General features: G+C 45.2%; 1 protein-coding gene across 5 annotated transcripts in view; it reads right to left on the bottom strand.

The window, feature by feature from the left end:
• The window catches only part of GNB1L (G protein subunit beta 1 like), an 84,670-nt gene that overhangs the window by 16,351 nt on the left and 48,453 nt on the right, over positions 1-19,866 (bottom strand). For all 5 annotated transcript variants that reach the window (XM_080985248.1, XM_080985252.1, XM_080985249.1 and 2 more), the window contains 3 exons: positions 17,281-17,409; positions 13,101-13,263; positions 6,235-6,333 (listed from right to left, as the gene is read on the bottom strand). In XM_080985248.1, the coding sequence (XP_080841374.1) occupies positions 6,235-6,333; positions 13,101-13,263; positions 17,281-17,409 (391 nt within the window). The remainder of the gene's footprint in view (positions 1-6,234; positions 6,334-13,100; positions 13,264-17,280; positions 17,410-19,866) is intronic.

A 19,866-nucleotide genomic window follows, 5' to 3' on the forward strand; every position in this document is an offset into this window, starting at 1 on the left:
CCTCTTCTTCTACCTGCAGCCCTCACCCCATGTAGCTCAAAAGTTTTATTTGGAAGGTCCTGAGCAGAATTTGAGGGTGTGTTAGGGATGCAGGGGAGAAGGAGAGGAATGGGGAGTCCAATTGCCCAGGTGGAAGTCTGTTTCGCTCTTGCAACAGAACATTTAAACTATGGTCTTTGCATTGTGATGTAACCCGATTTACATACCGCCTCATAGATTTCTGAAAAATCATTCTAAGGTGTTTACACAAAATAACGTAAAATTTTCACACTGGTAACACCAACAGACTTTAAAAACAAGTAGACATTTCAGAACACTGTGTAATGGATGGCGGGTGTTTATATTCTTCCAACCTTGAACCTATAAGTCTCTTGGCCACCATAAGGGCTCTGCAAGATCCACTGCCCTTTCAACCTTTGAACGTATAGATTATATAGGTAGGACAATCTCATTTGGATATCTATTTGGACATATGAATGGTTTCATAATAATAGATACGTCTGAATTAGGATGGATTGTTCAAACTGCTAATATGAGCTGGCATTCTTATTTTCCTGTTATATTTCAAACATATTAAAACAAACAAGCAAGCAGATGTAATAAAATCTTCAATATATATAAATTCAACAGTTTTGTAAAAAATAAATAAACACCAGAGTTTTGAGCAGGCCTTGGAAAAAGAGCAAAGAACATGGCTGCTTAATATTAAATTTGTTCATATTTTCATATATGAGTTTGTATAAGTGCGGAATAAAGAATATGTATGTGTGTGGTTTTTTTTAAAAGCTCAAGTAAAGTGCTGTCCATGGATACTATCTCCAATATCAAGGGAAACTATTTTCTTTCTCTCCCTCCCCCAAAAAGGAAAAAGCAAAAAATCTCCTGAACCCAAAGAGTTAACAGGTCTGAATCCCGCTGTAACCAATTGAGAGATATTTTGATTAATGATGTCACAGGCCAAAGGGCATGGCACCCTGGCCAGCCACCCAATTTATTTAAGTCTCTGAAATAACTCAAAGAAAGGAACGTTACTGGATTACGTGTCACACTTAAGGAAAATATTCATCATTGCACCGGCCGGTTGACGGATGGCCCCTGTAAATCGGAAGACTCACCATGTGAGCAAAAGGTTCAAAAGTCATAATCAAAGCAAATTTAAAAAACCAATTGCCTGTTAACGCCAGCTATAGATTTTAAAGGAGAAAACACAAACCCACAAAGGCCCAAATACTTTCCGACAGAACGCAAAGATGCCCCACTTTCAGATCTGACCTCTTGCCAGATCTTTATGTTAGTTAGTTAGTTAGTTAGTTAGTTAGTTAGTTAGTTAGAGGTAGCTTTTGAATAATTAAATGCTCAAGACAACTGTGCATTGACCCTCTCCCTCTCCCATTACTCCTTCAGACCGGTATCAAGACCCATGTTACAATACAGTGGTACCTCGGGTTACATACGCTTCAGGTTACATACGCTTCAGGTTACAGACGCCACTAACCCAGAAACAGTGCTTCGGGTTAAGAACTTTGCTTCAGGATGAGAACAGAAATCGTGCTCCGGTGGAGTGGCGGCAGCAGGAGGAGGCCCCATTAGCTAAAGTGGTGCTTCAGGTTAAGAACAGTTTCAGGTTAAGTACGGACCTCCGGAACGAATTAAGTACTTAACCCGAGGTACCACTGTACTAAAATTGTTTTAAGAATCTCTAGGCTAGCTACAATGGATGACCCTGCTGGTGAAAATAGCCTCGCAGCAATCCTTCCTGTTAAAGTCTGCTTTGTGATCTATCCCTCTCCACTCTTCGTTGTAAGGGGAAGATTTTTAAGAATGCCGTAAGAATCCTGGTTGGATGATAATGACAAAGGTCATGAGTTACATTTGTCCGTCGCTTTGTACAGAGGAAAAAAGTTCCGCGGCGACTTGACAAGGCTAAAATGCAATGAACGAAAGCAATTCAGAGCCAGAAAAAAAATTAAAGGAAGAGGCAATACAAAATAGATAAAAGGTATAGCTAAGGACAGGTCCTAACCTGCCCCAAGAAATGATGAGCTCCACTGATGGAGGCAACTTCCTTATCAAGGGCCTGAGTAAAGGAAAAGGTCTTAGCCTGGTGTGTAAAGACTGAGGGGGCCAGTGATCCATGCGACGGTCACCTCCAGGCTTGACTACTGTAATTCGCTCTATGCGGGGCTGCCCTTGAAATTGTCCCACAAACTCCAGCGGGTGCAGAATGCTGCAGCGAGGCTCCTCACGGGGTCCCTGCCATGGGAGCATATTCACCCAGTGCTTTACCAGTTGCACGGGCTCCCGGTGGAGTATAGAGTCAGGTTCAAGGTGCTGGTCTTGACCTTTAAAGCCCTTTGTGGCTTACGGCCCTTGTATCTATGGGACCGCCTCTCCTGGTATGCCCCACAGAGGACCTTAAGGTCCATGAATAACCATAGTTTAGAGGTCCCGTGCCCTAAGGAAGTCAGACTATCCTCCACCAGGGCCAGGGCCTTTTCAGTGATGGCTCCGACCTGGTGGAATGCTCTGTCCCATGAGACTAGGGCCCTTCAAGAGCTAATCTCCTTCCGCCTGGCCTTTAATTTGAATTCAGCCTGATCTTTTATTTCCCTTCTCTTCCCTCCCCCTCCCCTTTTATGAAGATCACCCGCTCTGAGACCCCACAGCTAATTCTCCCCTGGCCTCCTCGCTGGCCCAAGTAGGGCCAATTCAGCCACCGTTTAATTGATTTTTGATTTTTATTGTTATTCATGTTTTTATACTGTATTTTATGCTGCTTTTATAATTAAGTGTTTTAAAGTGTTTTAAATTTGTTGTTAGCCGCCCTGAGCCCGGTTTTTGAACTGGGAAGGATGGGGTATAAATAAAAAATTATTATTATTATCCCCGGGGAGAGTATTCCATAGATGGGGAACCACCACTGAAAAGGCCTGTTCTTATGTGGCCACCCTCTGCATCTCCCTTGGCTGGGCATCTGCCGAAAACTGCAGGGTGTTGGCTGGTTCATATGGGGAGGGTGGCCCCTGATCAGACCAAAGGCCTGCCTGATCTAGAATCCTGTATTCCAACCAGATACCTGTGGGAATCTCACAGGTAGCTCATGACAGCAAACAGTTCTCTCCTGCTGTTCCCCAGTGATGGGTATTCATAAGTATACTGGTTAGCTTGTTTTGGAAGGCATTCCCTGGCCTATTTTAATTTATGTGGCATTATTGGATTGTTGGTTTTTTGACTGCTATACAGTGGTACCTCAGGTTAAGTTCTTAATACATTCCGGAGGTCTGAACTTAACCTGAAACTGTTCTTAACCTGAAGCACCACTTTAGCTAATGGGGCCTCCCGCTGCCGCTGCGCTGCCAGAGCACGATTTCTGTTCTCATCCTGAAGCAAAGTTCTTAACCTGAAGCACTATTTCTGGGTTAGCGGAGTCTGTAACCTGAAGCGTATGTAACCTGAAACGTATGTAACCCGAGGTACCACTGTATAGCAGTCTGTTTTGCTGTCTTTTCATGATGGTTGATGAATTGTACAGCAACTTGGGTGCCATATTTTTTTTTAAACGGAGAATGTGAGCCGTATGTTTTATAAATTAAAAGCGCTGCTATCTTTGGAAGAGTAGAAAGGAAGGTCCAAACAGCAGCTTGAGGTCGGATGGAACATTCCTCCCTCCTTTGAAGGAATGTGTCTTATAAACTGATGCGTATCCACTGGGCTCCTGCAAATCATAGCCAACTGGAAAGGGTTGAATCTGCAAACACAAGGATTGTTTTCCCTTAATTTTCCCAGCAGGAAAGGTGCTACGTTGTGCAATGGTGAGCATTTAAAAAAAAAAAAAACTAACAAGAATGCATGTAGAAACTGGAAATGCAGTAAGTACTTTATTATATAAACTCCATTAATGCATATTCTTGACACGTTGACAGTGATTCTCCTTTGCTTGCTTGCTTCCTTCCTTCCTGGACAGGCTTCCAAATGAAATAGCAATAAACCTCTGTCTGTCTGTCTCTGCAGTTAAGTGTAACACTTATGAATATTCTAATGTTCTACAACTACCACCTTGACTACAGCACCTTTTGATTCACATCCGAGCAGTCGATGAAGGCAGAAGCTGAAATGCTTTGCTATCAAAAAACAATCTATTTTGTTAGTCACTGTAATTCATTTACGATTTTTGTGATTACCTGTATTCTACCAGGATCTAGGACAAGGCTGTATGAAGTGCTATACAAAAGCTTTGACAACTTTTCTGTTGTGTGAACGTTTCTGTCTCTCTAGAAGACTAAATGTTATAGGCTTCCCTACCACTCTTCTCTGGAGCACTGGGGGAAGCAAGTGAAACATGGACAGGGAATCTGTGGTCTTCCAGATGTTGTTGGACTGCAACTTCTATCATCCTTGACCAAAGGTCATGCTAACTGGAGCTGCTGGGAGTTGGGAATCTAGCAAATTTTTATTATTCCTGCATTGCAGGGGGTTGGACTAGATGAAAAGGGTCCCTTCCAACTTTACAATTCTTTGATTCTATGAAAATCTTGAAGGCCCAATCCCACCTTCATTTTTGACCAAACTGCGGTCAGAGGAACCCGCCCCCCGCTAAAGCTAGTTGGTTAAAGCAGGGTCCATCTGTATTTTGATATTCTGGTTTATTAAATCAGAGAGCGATAGAAGGAACCACAATTCCTCAAGTTTGTAAACCACCAGGGCACTATGGTTGAGGCAAAACGGAAAGCATGAAGGTTTCACTCTCCTCCTCTTGTGTGCAAAGGAGGAGACAAAGCCCTCTGCAAATAATTCCCAATCATCTAAACCAGCTTTTCTCAACCTGTGGGTCTCCAGATGTTGTTGAACTACAACTCCTATCACCCCTAGCTAGCAAGGCCAGAGCTCAGGGATGATGGGAGTTGTAGTCCAACAACATCTGGGGACCCACAGGTTGAGAACCACTGATCTAAACTATTAGTTTAGACAACCATCAGCTGAGCCACCCAAGTAAATCCTCCATTAAATATAGGTGCTATGCTAAAAGTATGAACTGGGCCTTCATGTCTTCTATTGATATGACAAAGTATGTGAACCTTAAAGGTAAAGGGACCCCTGACCGTTAGGTCCAGTTGTGGACGACTCGGGTTGCGGCACTCATCTCGCTTTATTGGCCGAGGGAACCTTAAGACTTCTCTAAATAGGGCCCAGCGGTATAATTACATTTGAACCCTCAAAATCAGTGTTGATGGGTGCCTAGTCCAACCCCACTTGCTTAGTGCAGGGGCTGAAGAGCGCCCAACGCAGATGGCTATCCAGGCTCCAGTCTTTCTTTAATTCCAAAGACAAAAGTCCATTCCAAACATATATTAACATATATTTCGGAAAGTTATTTGCTATGCATTTGGACACCTCTTGACATATTGCAACTACATTGTGCATGATGTTTCCCAAGACCAAGGAACATGTTTCCCTCCATGTGTGGATCCATTTTATCTAGGTTTGGGATGCCGGATGCCACTTTGAGTCAAGATGGCGCACGGAACCTTTCAAAACGTCGTGATTTCAGCCAATTTTTGCGTGATGGTCCCCAAGATCCAAGAGCAGGTTTTCGTCTTGCGTTTGGGTACTAGGCACCATTTTGAATCAATATGGTTCAAAACCGATTTGAACCACTGATTTAAAAACCACACCGATTTTGTCATCGTTGTTTCTCAGAATCCCCAAGCAATGCTGAGTATGAGGCTGCTAGTACAGGATAATGTAAGCATTATACATAAATAAATTTGTTTAACCTCTCCAAATCTGAAGAGGCAAGGTAGGTAGTAACATGGTTGGTTCACACCAGACTAGAGACAAGCAAATCAAAATACAGTCATGTTGATTAAAGCTCAAGTGTTTTATTAATGCCAGGCTATCAAATGCCTTGCCAAATCCAAGTTCCATGATCGTTATTTCCCCCCCTGGATACTTCAAAAAACCAAACTACCCGGGCTAAACTTTTCAGGGAGTATTTACAAAACTCACAACCCACACCATCTGGTGAAGTGTGGAAAGCTCCAGCGGTTATGTGAAGGATGTTCCTGTTTCCCTCCCACCCTTAATAGCATAATTAGTTGATTGCTTTTGACAATCAATCAAAAATAAATAAATATAAAAACCTCAGAGTGAAGAATGATTCATGGGCTCCGTATATAGAGAAATGAATCACAGCGAGGGAAGCGTTTTGTAATTAGCAAGCTCCCGTTGGCTTACCTGCCACATCTTCAGACACATGGGCATGCCCAACTTGGCATCGGCCTCTGGCTTCAAGGTACAGACTGAAATCTTGGATGGCAGCTCCAAAACCCGAACCTGACATCAGGAAAACAAGTTTAGTTGGCCTGGTGCCAGGCACAAGGATGAGTCTCCTAAGGTGATTTGCAAAAAAAGGTGGTGCAAGCTCTTTTGTTGCTCAGGGATGGTGGGAGAAAACAAATCAACCCGGAGGAAGCCCCAGAAATCATAACTGCTAAGAAAGGCCAAAGGAAGCTACCTTATACTGAGTCAGAATATCGGTCCATCTAGTTCCGTACAGTGGTACCTTGGGTTACATACGCTTCAGGTTACAGACTCTGCTAACCCAGAAATAGTACCTCGGGTTAAGAACTTTGTTTCAGGATGAGAACAAAAATCGTACTCCAGTGGCGTGGCAGCAGCGGGAGACCCCATTAGCCAAAGTGGTGCTTCAGGTTAAGAACAGTTTCAGGTTAAGAACGGACCTCCGGAATGAATTAAGTACTTAACCTGAGGTACCACTGTACTGTCTACACGGGCTTACAGCAGTGGCATAGCTAGCCGCTTGGGTGCCTGGTGCGGGGGCGTGTCCTGCAGAAAGGGGTGGTGCGATCCGTGCCCGTGGGGGTGGGGTGAGCCTCTCCGAAGCTTACAGCCTCTCCATCGATGCCCCCTCAGCTGGGGGGGGGGCTAAGGGGGAGGCAGTAGGCAGACGCAACTTCCACGCTGCCTTTTCAGGCAACATGGAATCTGCAGGCGCCTAAGCCACCACATCACTCCTAAAAAGTTTTGTGAGCTCAATTTTGTTAATTAAAAAAACTAATTTTGTCACCCCACCCCCCTCAGTGATGACACCCAGGGTGGACCGTACCCCCTTCCCCCTTCCTCCACCACTGGCTGGCAGAAGTTCTCCAGGGTTCCAGGAGACGTGGGGGGTGTCCAACCTGGGTCCTTCTACATTCAGAGCACATGCACGAGATAAACTGTTTAGGTTTCAAACAAACTCAAAAACAGGGCATCAGGAGCGCTTCAGCCCTGTTTTTGAGTTTCTGCCCTGTTTTTGAGTTTGTTTGAAACCTAAACAGCTTATCTTGTATTCCTTTGTAAGTTTTACTTAAAACCTTTTTGTAAAGGCAATACTAGAGTTTTTACAACCGAGTTCTCAATTTCTTATTACTACTGCTTGGTTCTCTTAAATAGGGCTATGTTTAAAACTTGTCATTGAGGTTTTTATACCTTTTTTGTAAACTCAAGGAAGCATTTCAGCCCTGCTCTTGAGTTTGTTTGATAGCACTTAAAATCATTTAAGGTTTATAAATGTATTTATTTCCTTCTGAGAAAACTGATTAGTTCAGTGAAACGAGTTTTGTAGCCGGCATCTCGATAAGTCTTTGTTTAATTCTAGGTTAATTTTTCCTTATTTTTTTTTTAATTTTCCTTATTTAATTCAATTCTATAGTCGATTACTTCTCGTTTCAGGGATTTTCACAGAAATTCTTTTGTTTTGTGTAATTTCTTGTTTTGTGTAATTTCTTGGTTCCGTGACTGTATTTTTCACTGGTTTGAAAAGTTATTGGCTGTCAGGTACTTGGATAAAAAGTTTTCTCTGAACCTCAGGGAAAGGTACCTGAGTTTCACTGCTGAATCATAGATTCATAGAATTGCAGAGTTGGAAGGGACCCTGAGGATTATCTCGTCCAACCCCCCTGTAATGCAGGAATATGCAGCCATCCCACTGTTAGCCCACAGATGGAAGGAAGATAAAGTACCCACAAGAGAAGAATGGCTGATAAAGATGATGGGCTATGCCGAAATGGCGAAAATGACCAGGAAGATGAGAGATCAAGAAGATAACAAATTTAATAAAGAATGGAGAAAATTTATAAGTTACCGTATGTTTTGCTCTGTAAGACTCACTTTTTCCCTCCTAAAAAGTAAGGGGAAATGTGTGTGCGTCTTATGGAGCAAATGCAGGCTCCGCAGCTATCCCAGAAGCCAGAACAGCAAGAGGGATTGCTGCTTTCACTGCGATCCCTCTTGCTGTTCTGGCTTCTGAGATTCAGAATATTTTTTGTCTTGTTTTCCTCCTCCGAAAATTAGGTGCGTCTTGTGGTCTGGTGCGTCTTATAGAGCGAAAAATACGGTACTTAAAAGAACACTGTAAACAACTAAAAACATTGGCAGGATTAATTTTTTTTAAAAAACCACACTTGCAATGTAAAGAGAACTATGGTGAGAATTGAGTGTTAAGAAAATATGGAGAATATTATGATGCCATTGGAAAAGAATAATTATGGAAACCATGGAGGGCTGGAGGGAAGTCCAGGGATTCAAAGAATCCTATGTGTATGACTTCTTTGTGAAGCTAACTGTTAAAATTAAAAGTGAATAAAAACAAAAATAATAAAAAGGACTATGCAGCCGTCCCATACGGGAATCGAACTTGCAACCCTGGCATTATCAGCACCACGCTCTAGCCAACGGAACTGCTGCCCTATGTCAATTTAGATCTGTACAGTTTTGCACCTGCTTGCATTCCCCTTTTGCAGTAATAGCTGTGTCAAAATTAAGAGCGGAGCAGCCTGGTCCCATGGGCGTGCAGTGCAGAAACAATTCTCGCTCTGTTCGGTGGGGATGACTCCCAAAGGCAGGACATGGGATTGTAGCCTCCACCACAATCCAGCAATAGAGCCCACGCTAGTCGGATTTCCCCAATGGCAAAAGAGAAGAGATCGAAGCTCAGTAGTGGAACACAGGAATTGCATGCAGGAAGTCCCAGCTTTCCAGCTAAGACTGGGGAAAGGTCACTGTCCTGATATCCCAGTGACCTACTGTCCAGTGTAGAACAAACACAGTCAATGCAGATGTTTCTGGATTACAAATCCCTTCATCCTTGACTGCTGGCCATCTCGGCTTGGGCTGATGCAGTCCAACCAGATCTAGAGGACTCTATTGTGGACTATCCCTGGTGTGGGCAGCACCGAGTTAGATGGAGCAATGGTATAAGGCAGCTTTCTCTGTAGCATCCTGGGCCAATAGCAGGAGCCCATGGAGCATGCAGTGCTCCGTGGAGCCAACTTCTTTAGATGTTCCTCCTACCCCTTCTCTCCCCTTGATCTTCTTCCCTCTTCCTGTATGAATCATTTCAATGGCAAACCATTTGCATGAAACTCATTCAGGGCACATTAAGACTCTCGGCATTCAGAAAGGCCAGAAGGCAGCCTTACCAGCACGACGAGTTGCATTCAGTACACAACACTTACAATTTACTGGCATTCTCGTGCTGAAAACCTGGGAGGAAAAATCAAAGGGGGACCAAGCTGCTTTGAGAGCACATGCTCTGCTTTGAGCAGTCTGTGGTTTAAATCGCAAGAGCCCAAGAGGTGGAAGGCACAACGACGTCAATGTTTTACTGCTGATGAACGAGAAAGAGAGAGTGGAGGGTTTGAAGGGCACAATCCAGAAGAACCGCAGCTACCAGGGTTTTTTGCCCCAGGTGAAACCTCCAGAGGGGCGTCACTGAGGCTCCCAGACTGTCCCATTTGTACACAAATGCGAGTTGGGGTGTGTGCCAAACTGGGTCTGATCCAGGTGAAACGAAGCCTAGTTTCGCCCCTGCGAACCAGTAGGAAGCTCATCTTGCCAAGTTCCACTGAAATGAACAGGGCTTGCTCAAAGCTCTTGCTAGGGTGCCCACAATTTCAATAGGGTTGCCAACGAATTGTGCCTCCAATTTATTAAACCATCTCAGGAGCAGACATAGCGCTGAGAAAATCAGGGCATTTGCGGAGGGAGGAGAAAGTACTGCTAGTGCTCTAACTAGGGGAAGGCAGCTGTCTAAATTGCTGCCGAATCCTATTCACATTGACTTGGAAGTAAATCCCACCAAGAAATGTAGGAAGGTGCCTCATACTCAGTCCATTGAGCTCAGCATCGTCCTCAAAAGGGGTGGGGAACCTGTGGTCCTCCATATGTTGGCTTTGGCCATGCTGGACAGCTTCTGCGTGCAAAACACATGCTTTACAGCTGAGCTTTGGTTCCTTCATTGCACACAAATCAGCCTTATGCTGAGTCATTGGTCTCTATAGGCCAGCACTGTCTATGCCTTTATTTAGCTATTCATGTTATATTCCACCTTTCTCCCAGTGAATAACTCAATCCATCTCACAACACAAACCAACGCAACTAGAAATTCACTCTCTGCCCCCGTTAAATAAGTAACCTTGTTTAAAATAGCACTGAAATCACTTTAAACCGTCATAACAGCCAGTGACTGTTGGAACAAAAACATCTCTTTGCCTGCTAGCAAAAGGAAAGCAGAGTGGGGGACCAGGCGAGCCTGGGAGCAGCCACCAAGAAGGCCCTGTCTTGTGTCTCACCAAATACCTAGGAGGCCACAAGTTTGCTATTTGCTCTTATCGCCTGCCATGGTAGTTTCCCAGGAAAGTGTGCAGAAGAAAGCAGCCTGAGCCTCCTTTCTCATTTTAAAGGGCTAGGAGCGCTTGCGTTCCTAAGGATTCTTTGCATTTCTCAGCAGAGAGCAGAACCATGCACATTTACTCAGGAGGAAGTCCCTCTGAGTTCCACAGGCCTTGCTCACAAGCAAGTGTGTTCAGGTTTGCAGTCCCGGTGCCAAGCTTAAACAAGTTGTGAAAGAGCCACCGTCAGGTTTTCCAACTTCCTTCAGTTAAAAACAGCTACAGACATGTGTGTGTATCTGAGATAATTTGGATTGGGGCAATGGCCCTTTCCCCCCACCCCCGACTCAAAAGCACATGCTTCCAAAAGTGCAACTTGCCCAGTATGGTGCCTGCAGGTTTCCTCCCCATGAGGCATGGAGCAGATTCAGGAGGGCAATTTAAATGGTGTGTTAACCTCCCCCCAGTTCACACTTTCCCCACTTCAACTCCATCACTGGCTTTTAAAAAAAGAGGAAACCTGTGATCAGATCACCCTCATCAGTGGAAAAGCCTAGAACATGGGTAGGCAAACTAAGGCCTGGGGGCCAGATCCGGCCCAATAGCCTTCTAAATCCAGCCTGCGGACGGTCCGGGAATCAGCGTGTTTTTACATGAGTAGAATGTGACCTTTTATTTAAAATGCATCTCTGGGTTATTTGTGGGGCATAGGAATTCGTTCATCCCCCCCCAAAAAAAATAGTCCGGCCCCCCACAAGGTCTGAGGGGCAGTGGACCGGCCCCCTGCTGAAAAAGTTTGCTGACCCTGGCCTAGATCATGGATGAATCTTGAGCCCACCTTCGCCTGGGGAGGGCGGGATATAAAGAAATTATTATTATTATTATTCCAGATTCTGTTGAGCTCTAACTCCCCTCACCTCTGCCCATTGTCCATGGTGGTTGGAACTGAAGAGACCGAGAGCCCAACAACATATGGTTAGCCACATGCTTCCCCATCCACAATCTAGGCAGGGAAGGAAATATTTCTGCAGCTTAATATCTGCTGCATTCATCGCGGCATAAGAGAAGGCAAGACCTGAGGGTTGTTGGCAGCTATTGCTGAAGACCAAAAGGCAGCGAGTTTGGGGCACTCCCTGCAGCATGCAAAAGGGTTAAGTCTGCTAGTATGGAAGACCCAAGAAGCAGCCTGCAATGGTTGCCACGAAGCCTCAGAAATAAATCCCAGATCTCATGTATTTTGTCGACTGTAGCTGAAACCAGAAGACGTTCCGTGCTGCTCTTCTCTCCTTCGTTTTTGTGCTTACTAGGTGAGTTTTGTCTTTGCCTGAGGCTAATAGTGTTCCTGGGTGGCTATAGGTGGCCACAAGAAAACACACCTTTTGCACATTTATAATGCTTTTTAGCATGTTTCTGGCAAATTGGCAAGAGAAGTGCATGTAACTCATAATTGGTGATTTAAATGCAATCAGGAACAAATAAATGTCTGTTCAGGTCTTATTATTCATAGACGGAATCTGCTTCAAGACAAAATTACCCCCTTTGGGTCCCGGCCAAGCATAAACACATATTAAGTCTTCATGTTAATCATAAGCCTCAAAAGTACTTTGGCTCATGGTGTTACCTGTTTGAGGATAGAATATATATATATATATATATATATATATATATATATATATATATATATAAAAGGAGCTTACACATGAATTTTGTGGAATTTTTGACTTGGGCACTTAAAAAAATAATCTGGCAAGACCATGACTGCAAACAGCAAAGCCAAGCCCACCCTCTGGGGGAAGAGATTATAGCTCAAAACAGAACAACTGCTTTGAATGTAGAAGATGGCCTTGGCAATTCCAAATAGAAGGATTCTGCCTGAGAATGAGGGGAACTTACTGCCAGTCTGGATCACCATCCCAGATCCCACATAGCACACATGAAGGTCATCAGCCACACATTTTCAAACATCAGCTAAAGCCAGGCTTGGAATATTCCATTAGCAGCCATTGTGTTCTTGGTAGATCTCATTAGCCAACACAAAGAATTCATTGCGCCTCTTTCTGAGAAAAGTTATTTTACATAGAAAATGAACATTTCCACATTTTGGATCATCCAACTCATGGAAAACCAGAGCATGCCAAATATTGTTCATGCTCCACCTAGCATCTCAAAGACCACCTCCTTCCCTTGGGTGTTAAGACAGACCAAGGAAGCACTCTTGATTGTTCTGCTGGCCTCGGACATTTTAGTGGAAGATGGTCTGGGTGGTCTCTACGATGCAACTGGCTCCTTTGCTCTATGGACGTTGCCATTGGCCTTTCCCAGCCAGGGCCTATTCTGAAGTCTTTTAATGGATTTTAATGTTGTTTTATATTATGGTAATCTGTTCCAGAACCTTATGATGGAGGGTGGCAAAAATACATTACCTACCTCTTCCAGGCCTTTCCATGGCATGGCTAGTAGCCACCGTCTCTCTTCAACCTCCAAGAGGGAGCATTTGCAGAACCCAATATTCTCCGTGGAAACAGAGTCTGTGACAACGCTCCTTCCTTCGGCCAAGTCCCACAGGCAGATGTTTTGGTCACGGCCCTGGCTTTTACAATCAGAAACATTCTTTGTCATACGGCAGAATTTGCAGATTCTGAGCGTCTCTTTGCCAAGCAGCTTCATCATGGATCCTCAAGAGAGCTCCATGCCAATACGTATCTAACACTCCTGTATACCCAGCCCTCGCATAAGCCACCCTGAGCTGTCAACTTCCTGGCTACCGAGAGGAGGGAAGCTGGTCTCTGTTTCCTTTACAGTGGTACCTCGGGTTAAGAACTTAATTCGTTCTGGAGGTCCATTCTTAACCTGAAACTGTTCTTAACTTGAGGTACCCCTTTGGCTTAATGGGGCCTCCAGCTGCCGCCAGAGCACGATTTCTGTTCTCATCCTGAAGCAAAGTTCTTAACCTGAGGTACTACTTCTGGGTTAGCAGAGTCTGTAACCTGAAGCATCTGTAACACGAGGTACCACTGTATTTGCCAGTCAAATTAAAGAAAACAACACACGTCACATTAATATCACTGTTGAATGATTGTGAAGCTGAGGCTCCAATACTTTGGCCACCTCATGAGAAGAGAAGACTCCCTGGAAAAGAGCCTGATGCTGGGAAAGATGGAGGGCACAAGGAGAAGGGGACGACAGAGGACGAGATGGTTGGACAGTGTTCTCAAAGCTACTAGCATGAGTTTGACCAAACTGCGGGAGGCAGTGGAGGACAGGAGTGCCTGGCGTGCTCTGATCCATGGAGTCACGAAGAGTCGGACATGACTAAACGACTAAACAACAAGAACAAATCTTGCGTGTTTTGAGCTCAAGCCTCCAGGCTCAGGAGCCATGAATGTATGAAGCTGTTGTATCCTGAATTGGGCTATCGGTCTAACTAGTCTAATGTTAAAGGAAAGGCTGAAGCAGTTGGGTATGTTCGGTCTGCAGAAGGGGAGACCTGGCTGGGATGGCGATGAACGTGACAGCACTCATCAAATATCTAATCTGCAGTACAGGCCCTTCAGATATAGAAGGCACCAAACATCCTTGGGTTTAGCTCTATGGTGCCATGATTCCCATGAAGAAATCATGGTGGGAATTGCCAGAGCGGGAAGAGGAATGGAGTGAGAGTGGGGAACTGGAAGAACTGGATCCTGGGAAGGGGCCCAGTGGCCTGAGAGGTACCGATTCAGATCCTCCAGCATCGCCTGTGTGCCTAGTTTTTGTTGTTGTCGTTTACTGCAGACTAATGTTGGAATGGGATGAACGGCCAACACATGGTGACAGGGAAATCAGTACAGTCATACCTCGGGTTACAGACGCTTCAGGTTGCGCGATTTTGGGTTGTGCACTGTGCCGAACCCGGAAGTACTGGAATGGGTTACTTCTGGGTTTCGGTGCTTGCGCATGTGCTGAATCGCGTCCTGCACATGCGCATACGTGGTGCTGCGGGTTGCGGACGCTGCGAGTTGCGAACGTGCTTCCTGCACAGATCACATTCGAAACCCGAGCGTCCACTGTAGTTAAAATCAGTGCAGCTTTCAAAAAGTCAGCCTGCCATCTTGATTCAAAATGGCACCCAACTGTATCCAAACATAGATGGGAACCTGCTCCTTGTTTCTCAGAACAAATTGATTACGTCACCTCAAAATGCATAGGGAACAAGCAACTTTCCGAAACAGGTAAGAGCTTTTGTTCTATTACATATATATCCCGCCTTTCTTCCGTTATGGAACACAATGTGGTGCACATGTGGCTCCAAGCACTTACCACACCTAGACCTGCTTAGCTTCAACAAGGCAGCTGCTAAATTTACCTCAGGCCCGGCCCAGCCCATCCACAATGAAGCAGCCGAAGAAGCATCGGTGCCCATTTCCAGTGAGAATCGATGAACTCTCGTGAGATATCATAGAGTACACGAAATCTCGTGAGATTTTGGCAAGATCTTCCCAGAAATTGGTACAGATGCCAGCAGCCGCGGGGTGGGAAGTGCAGCAGCGACAGAGAGGGTGGCAATTTCCATTTCACCTCAAGCTCTGAAATGGGACGAGCCGCCCCTGCTTCAGGCCACAGGGCAAACAAGTTTGCAAGAAGTCTGGATGGCTTTCCCCTGTTCCAGCCAAAAGAACATTGCCGGCTGTCAGTTTTGGATGAAAGGTCAAAGTACATAAAATGCACCAGCTCCCCCCACTCACAAAAATCTAATATAGACATTTTGGAAAGTTATTTGCTGTGTATTGTGGCACCTCTTAAGATATTGTAACTAGGTTTTGCACAATGAGATCTGAGATCAACAAGCACGTTTTTGACCATGTCTGGATACAACTGGACACTGTTTTGCATCAAAATGGCGGACTAAACCTTTCACAATAGCACTGATTTTTTTGTTTCTTAGAATTCCAGAGCCAAGTCAGGTATGAGGCTGCTAGTAAACGACAACAATGACACGCCACAGACAAAGATAGCATTAATAACTGCAACAAACAAAACATTTGCATTGTGTTGCTGCAATGTAATTTGAAAATAAACAAAACTTATTGATCTGCAGTACAATTAACATTACAGAAGACAGATGAGATACTTAAAATTATGAGAACCAAACCTCATATGAAGTACAGTAATAGACACTTTGAAATGTGGGTGTTAAGATGGACTCAGAAGTCCATCAACACAAGTGAGGTTTCTCAGGTATTCTGACCGAATTGCTTCTTCGACCAACCCCAGCTAAGTGCAGAGACCAACCTATACAGACATTCTCTTATGGAGATCGAGAATTAAGGAACACTACCCAGAAATAACTGTAGTCCTGAAAGATTTCTGTGTCAATGCTTCTGAGCACAGAGTGCATGCGAAATGAAAACCATGTAATTATGTTAACAACTCAGATTTAATTCTGGGTTGTTAATTGTGGTTATGCAGACGACAACAAATATAAATGCTAATAAGGTCTGCTACGGAAGATGTCTTTTCTTGATAAACATGTCAAAACATCTCCAAATTACCCTGACGCTTTGGCAATCCGCTCCAGAAGAAGGTGGAGCGTTCTGTCAGTCAAAACAACCGAAGGCCTTGTGGCACCTAGCAGATTTATTGTGGCAGAAGCTTGTGTGGACGACAGCCTGTTCATCCAGACGCAGGAAAAGTTAATCTTCAGCTGATTCTGCGTGTGTGCATTAAATGGCTTGTATCCAACGTTAATCATACCAAGGCCCCATCCGCACTATACATTTAAATCAGTATCATACCGCTTTAAAAAGGCATGGCTTCCTCCCACCCAAAAAAGGAATCCTGGGAACCGTAGTATGTTAAGGATAGTGAGAGTTGTTAGGAGACCCCTATTCCCTTCACAGGACTTCAGTTCCCAGAATTCCCCAGCAGAGGGATTGATTGTTAAAGAACTCTGGGAATTGTAGTTCTGTGAAGGGAACAGCGGTCTTGTAACAATCCTTCACAATCCTATGTGGTATGCCCCACGGAGGACCTTAAGGTCCATAAATAGCAACACCCTTGAGGTCCCGGGCCCTAAGGAAGTTAGATTAGCCTCAACCCGAGCCAGGGCCTTTTCAACACTGGCTCTGGCCTGGTGGGACGCTCTGTCTCATGAGACCAGGACCCTGAGCTCCCTCTTCGCTCAGGAGGCTTCTTATTTCTTGTTTTCCTCCCCTAAAAACTAGTGCGTCTTATGGTCAGGTGCGTCTTATAGAGCAAAAAGTACGGTAATTCTTGGTGGCACCTCCAGGTTGCAGCTGGGAAAGACTCCTGTCTCAAACCCTGCAGAGCTGCTCTCAGTCAATGAAATCCAGAGATGTGGAGCCTGTGTCCCCCTCCAGATGTTGCAGAGACTTGCCTACCATAGAAAGGAGCCATGCAATCTGTTGCTCCGCCCACTTTGACCTCTGGCCCCGCCCACCGCTACCATGTTTCCCCAAAAGGGTTGCCCAGAAGGGAATATGGGCTCCTGGGCTGTAAAATAATTCCCCTCTCCACTGCTCCAGCTTTTCAATCTTATGCCCTTTTCTAGAGACATCGTTAATTCCGCAATCTTCTAAGTGTGCGCCTTCTGAATTGCATCACTCACCTAAGAAGTGCATTTCTTCTGTTGCGTAAAGCTTTCACCCAGTACACTGATTTCCCGCCATGCCCATCCAGTGTCCTATCCACCCTGTGTGTTTTCAGATTCCAGATATGGACCAGCCCATTAGAAGATCTAAACAAGAAAAGAAAAATGGGTGGGAGGGAGACAAATGCTAATTTCATCAGCAACCGTTTCAAAGCATGAGCAATCTGGTGGTAATTCCAAACTTATCATAGAATCATAGAATCATTGGAAGAGACCACAAGGGCCATCGAGTCCAACCCCCTGCCAAGCAGGAAACACCATCAGAGCACTCCTGACATATGGTTGTCAAGCCTCTGCTTAAAGACCTCCAAAGAAGGAGACTCCACCACACTCCTTGGCAGAAAATTCCACTGCCGAACAGCTCTTACTGTCAGGAAGTTCTTCCTAATGTTTAGGTGGAATCTTCTTTCTTGTAGTTTGGATCCATTGCTCTGTGTCCGCTTCTCTGGAGCAGCAGAAAACAACCTTTCTCCCTCCTCTATGTGACATCCTTTTATATATTTGAACATGGCTATCATATCACCCCTTAACCTCCTCTTCTCCAGGCTAAACATGCCCAGCTCCCTTAGCCGTTCCTCATAAGGCATCGTTTCCAGGCCTTTGACCATTTTGGTTGCCCTCCTCTGGACACGTTCCAGTTTGTCAGTGTCCTTCTTGAAGCTTAGATTAGATCCTTCTTATCTAAGCTGCCTAAGGACTTTCTACACTGCAGAGATGTTTTTTAAAAAATCACTACCAGCTTGCTGATTTGATCATTACTTTCCCTTTGGGGGGAGGGAAAAATCAGTAAAATGTTGGGATGTTCCTTGAAATTTAAATTTTATGGCAGGGATGCCTAAGCCGCCGCACTCCAAAACAACAACAACAACAACAAAATCTGCATACAAAGAGAATCTGAATATGCTTGCTTTGCTTGTCTTACACAGTCACACACCTTTTGGTTTTCTTTTCAGATGTTATTAAAGTTAGAAAAAGAACACAGGTTTCAAAGAAAGAAGAATGGCAGCTGAAAATAATGGAATACGCAGAGCTAGCAGGTCTAGCCAGCATGGTAAGAGAACAAGAAGACTGGGTATATAAAGAGGAATGGAAAATATCTGTGGAGTAACCGGAAAACAACTGCAAGCAAATGAAAACGCTAGCAGGATTATTGTAAATTCAACAGTAATAATAATAATAATAATAATAATAATAATAATAATAATAATTTATACCCTGCCCATCTGGCTAGGTTTCCACAGCCACTCTGGGCGGCTCCCAACAGAATTAATTATAATAATAGTAATAAAAATGATAAAACACCAAACATTAAAAACTTCCCTAAACAGGGCTGCTTTCAGATGTCTTCTAAAAGTCAGAAAATTGTTTTAATTCTTTGACATCTGGTGGGAGGGCTTTCCACAGGGCGGGCGCCACTACCGAGATATAATGGAAAGGGGGAAACTAGATGGCGGGAATAAAATATGCAGCTAATTTTGGAAGTACAAGGAACCATGAAAGGAGAAGAAGGGAAGTCGTCGTAAGTACTGTTGTATATTTAATGGTGGAAATTGTATATCTGAAATTTTAACCAAATTTTTTTTGAAAAAGAACACAAAGGTTAATACCAAACATCCATTTTCAATTCAATTCTTCATTGCGATCCAAAGACCCAATAGACAGAGTTCAATGCATCCATTCATGGCACATAAAATACAGTGGTGCCCCGCAAGACGAACGCCTCGCAAGACGGAAAACCCGCTAGACGAAAGGGTTTTCCGTTTTGGAGGCGCTTCGCAAAACGAATTTCCCTATGGGCTTGCTTCGCAAGACGACAGCCCATAGGGAAATCTCCGGGACAGCGGGGAAGCGCAGCGCGTCTTCCCCACTGTCCTCGGACCTCCTCCCCCCGCCCGGCATCGGAACGAAGCTCCGATGCCGGGCGGGGGGGGGGGAAGGAACGCCTCCTCCCCCCGCCCGGCATCGGAACGAAGCTCCGATGCCGGGCGGGGGGGGGAAAACGCCTCCTCCCGCCGCCCGGCATCGGAACGAAGCTCCGATGCCGGGCGGGGGGGGGGGGAAATGCCTCCTCCCGCCGCCTGGCATCGGAACGAAGCTCCGATGCTGGGCGGGGGGGGGGATGCCTCCTCCCCCCCCGCCCGGCATCGGAACAAAGCTCCGATGCCGGGGGGGGGGAAACGCCTCCTCCCGCCGCCCGGCATCGGAACGAAGCTCCGGTGCCGGGCGGGGGGGGGGACACCTTCTCCCGCCGCCCGGCATCGGATGGCTTTCCTGAAGACTTGGGGTGGGAGGAGGGTTTTCCTTCCCACCGCCAACATTCAGAATGCTGTTCTGAATGTTGGCGGTGGGGAGGAAAAACCCTCCTCCCACGCAAGCCCCGGGAACAGAGGGAAAGCGCTGCGCGCCTTCCCCTCTGTTCCCGTACCTGTCCTGAAGGCTTGCGGTCGGGAGAAAAGCCCTTCTCCGCACCGCCAGCCTAGCAAGCGGTTTCCCTAGGAACGCATTAATTGATTTTCAATGCATTCCTATGGGAAACCGTGCTTC

Source organism: Podarcis pityusensis (genome assembly GCF_964106645.2).
Source record: "Podarcis pityusensis genome assembly, chromosome: 16".
Lineage (NCBI taxonomy): Eukaryota > Metazoa > Chordata > Lepidosauria > Squamata > Lacertidae > Podarcis > Podarcis pityusensis.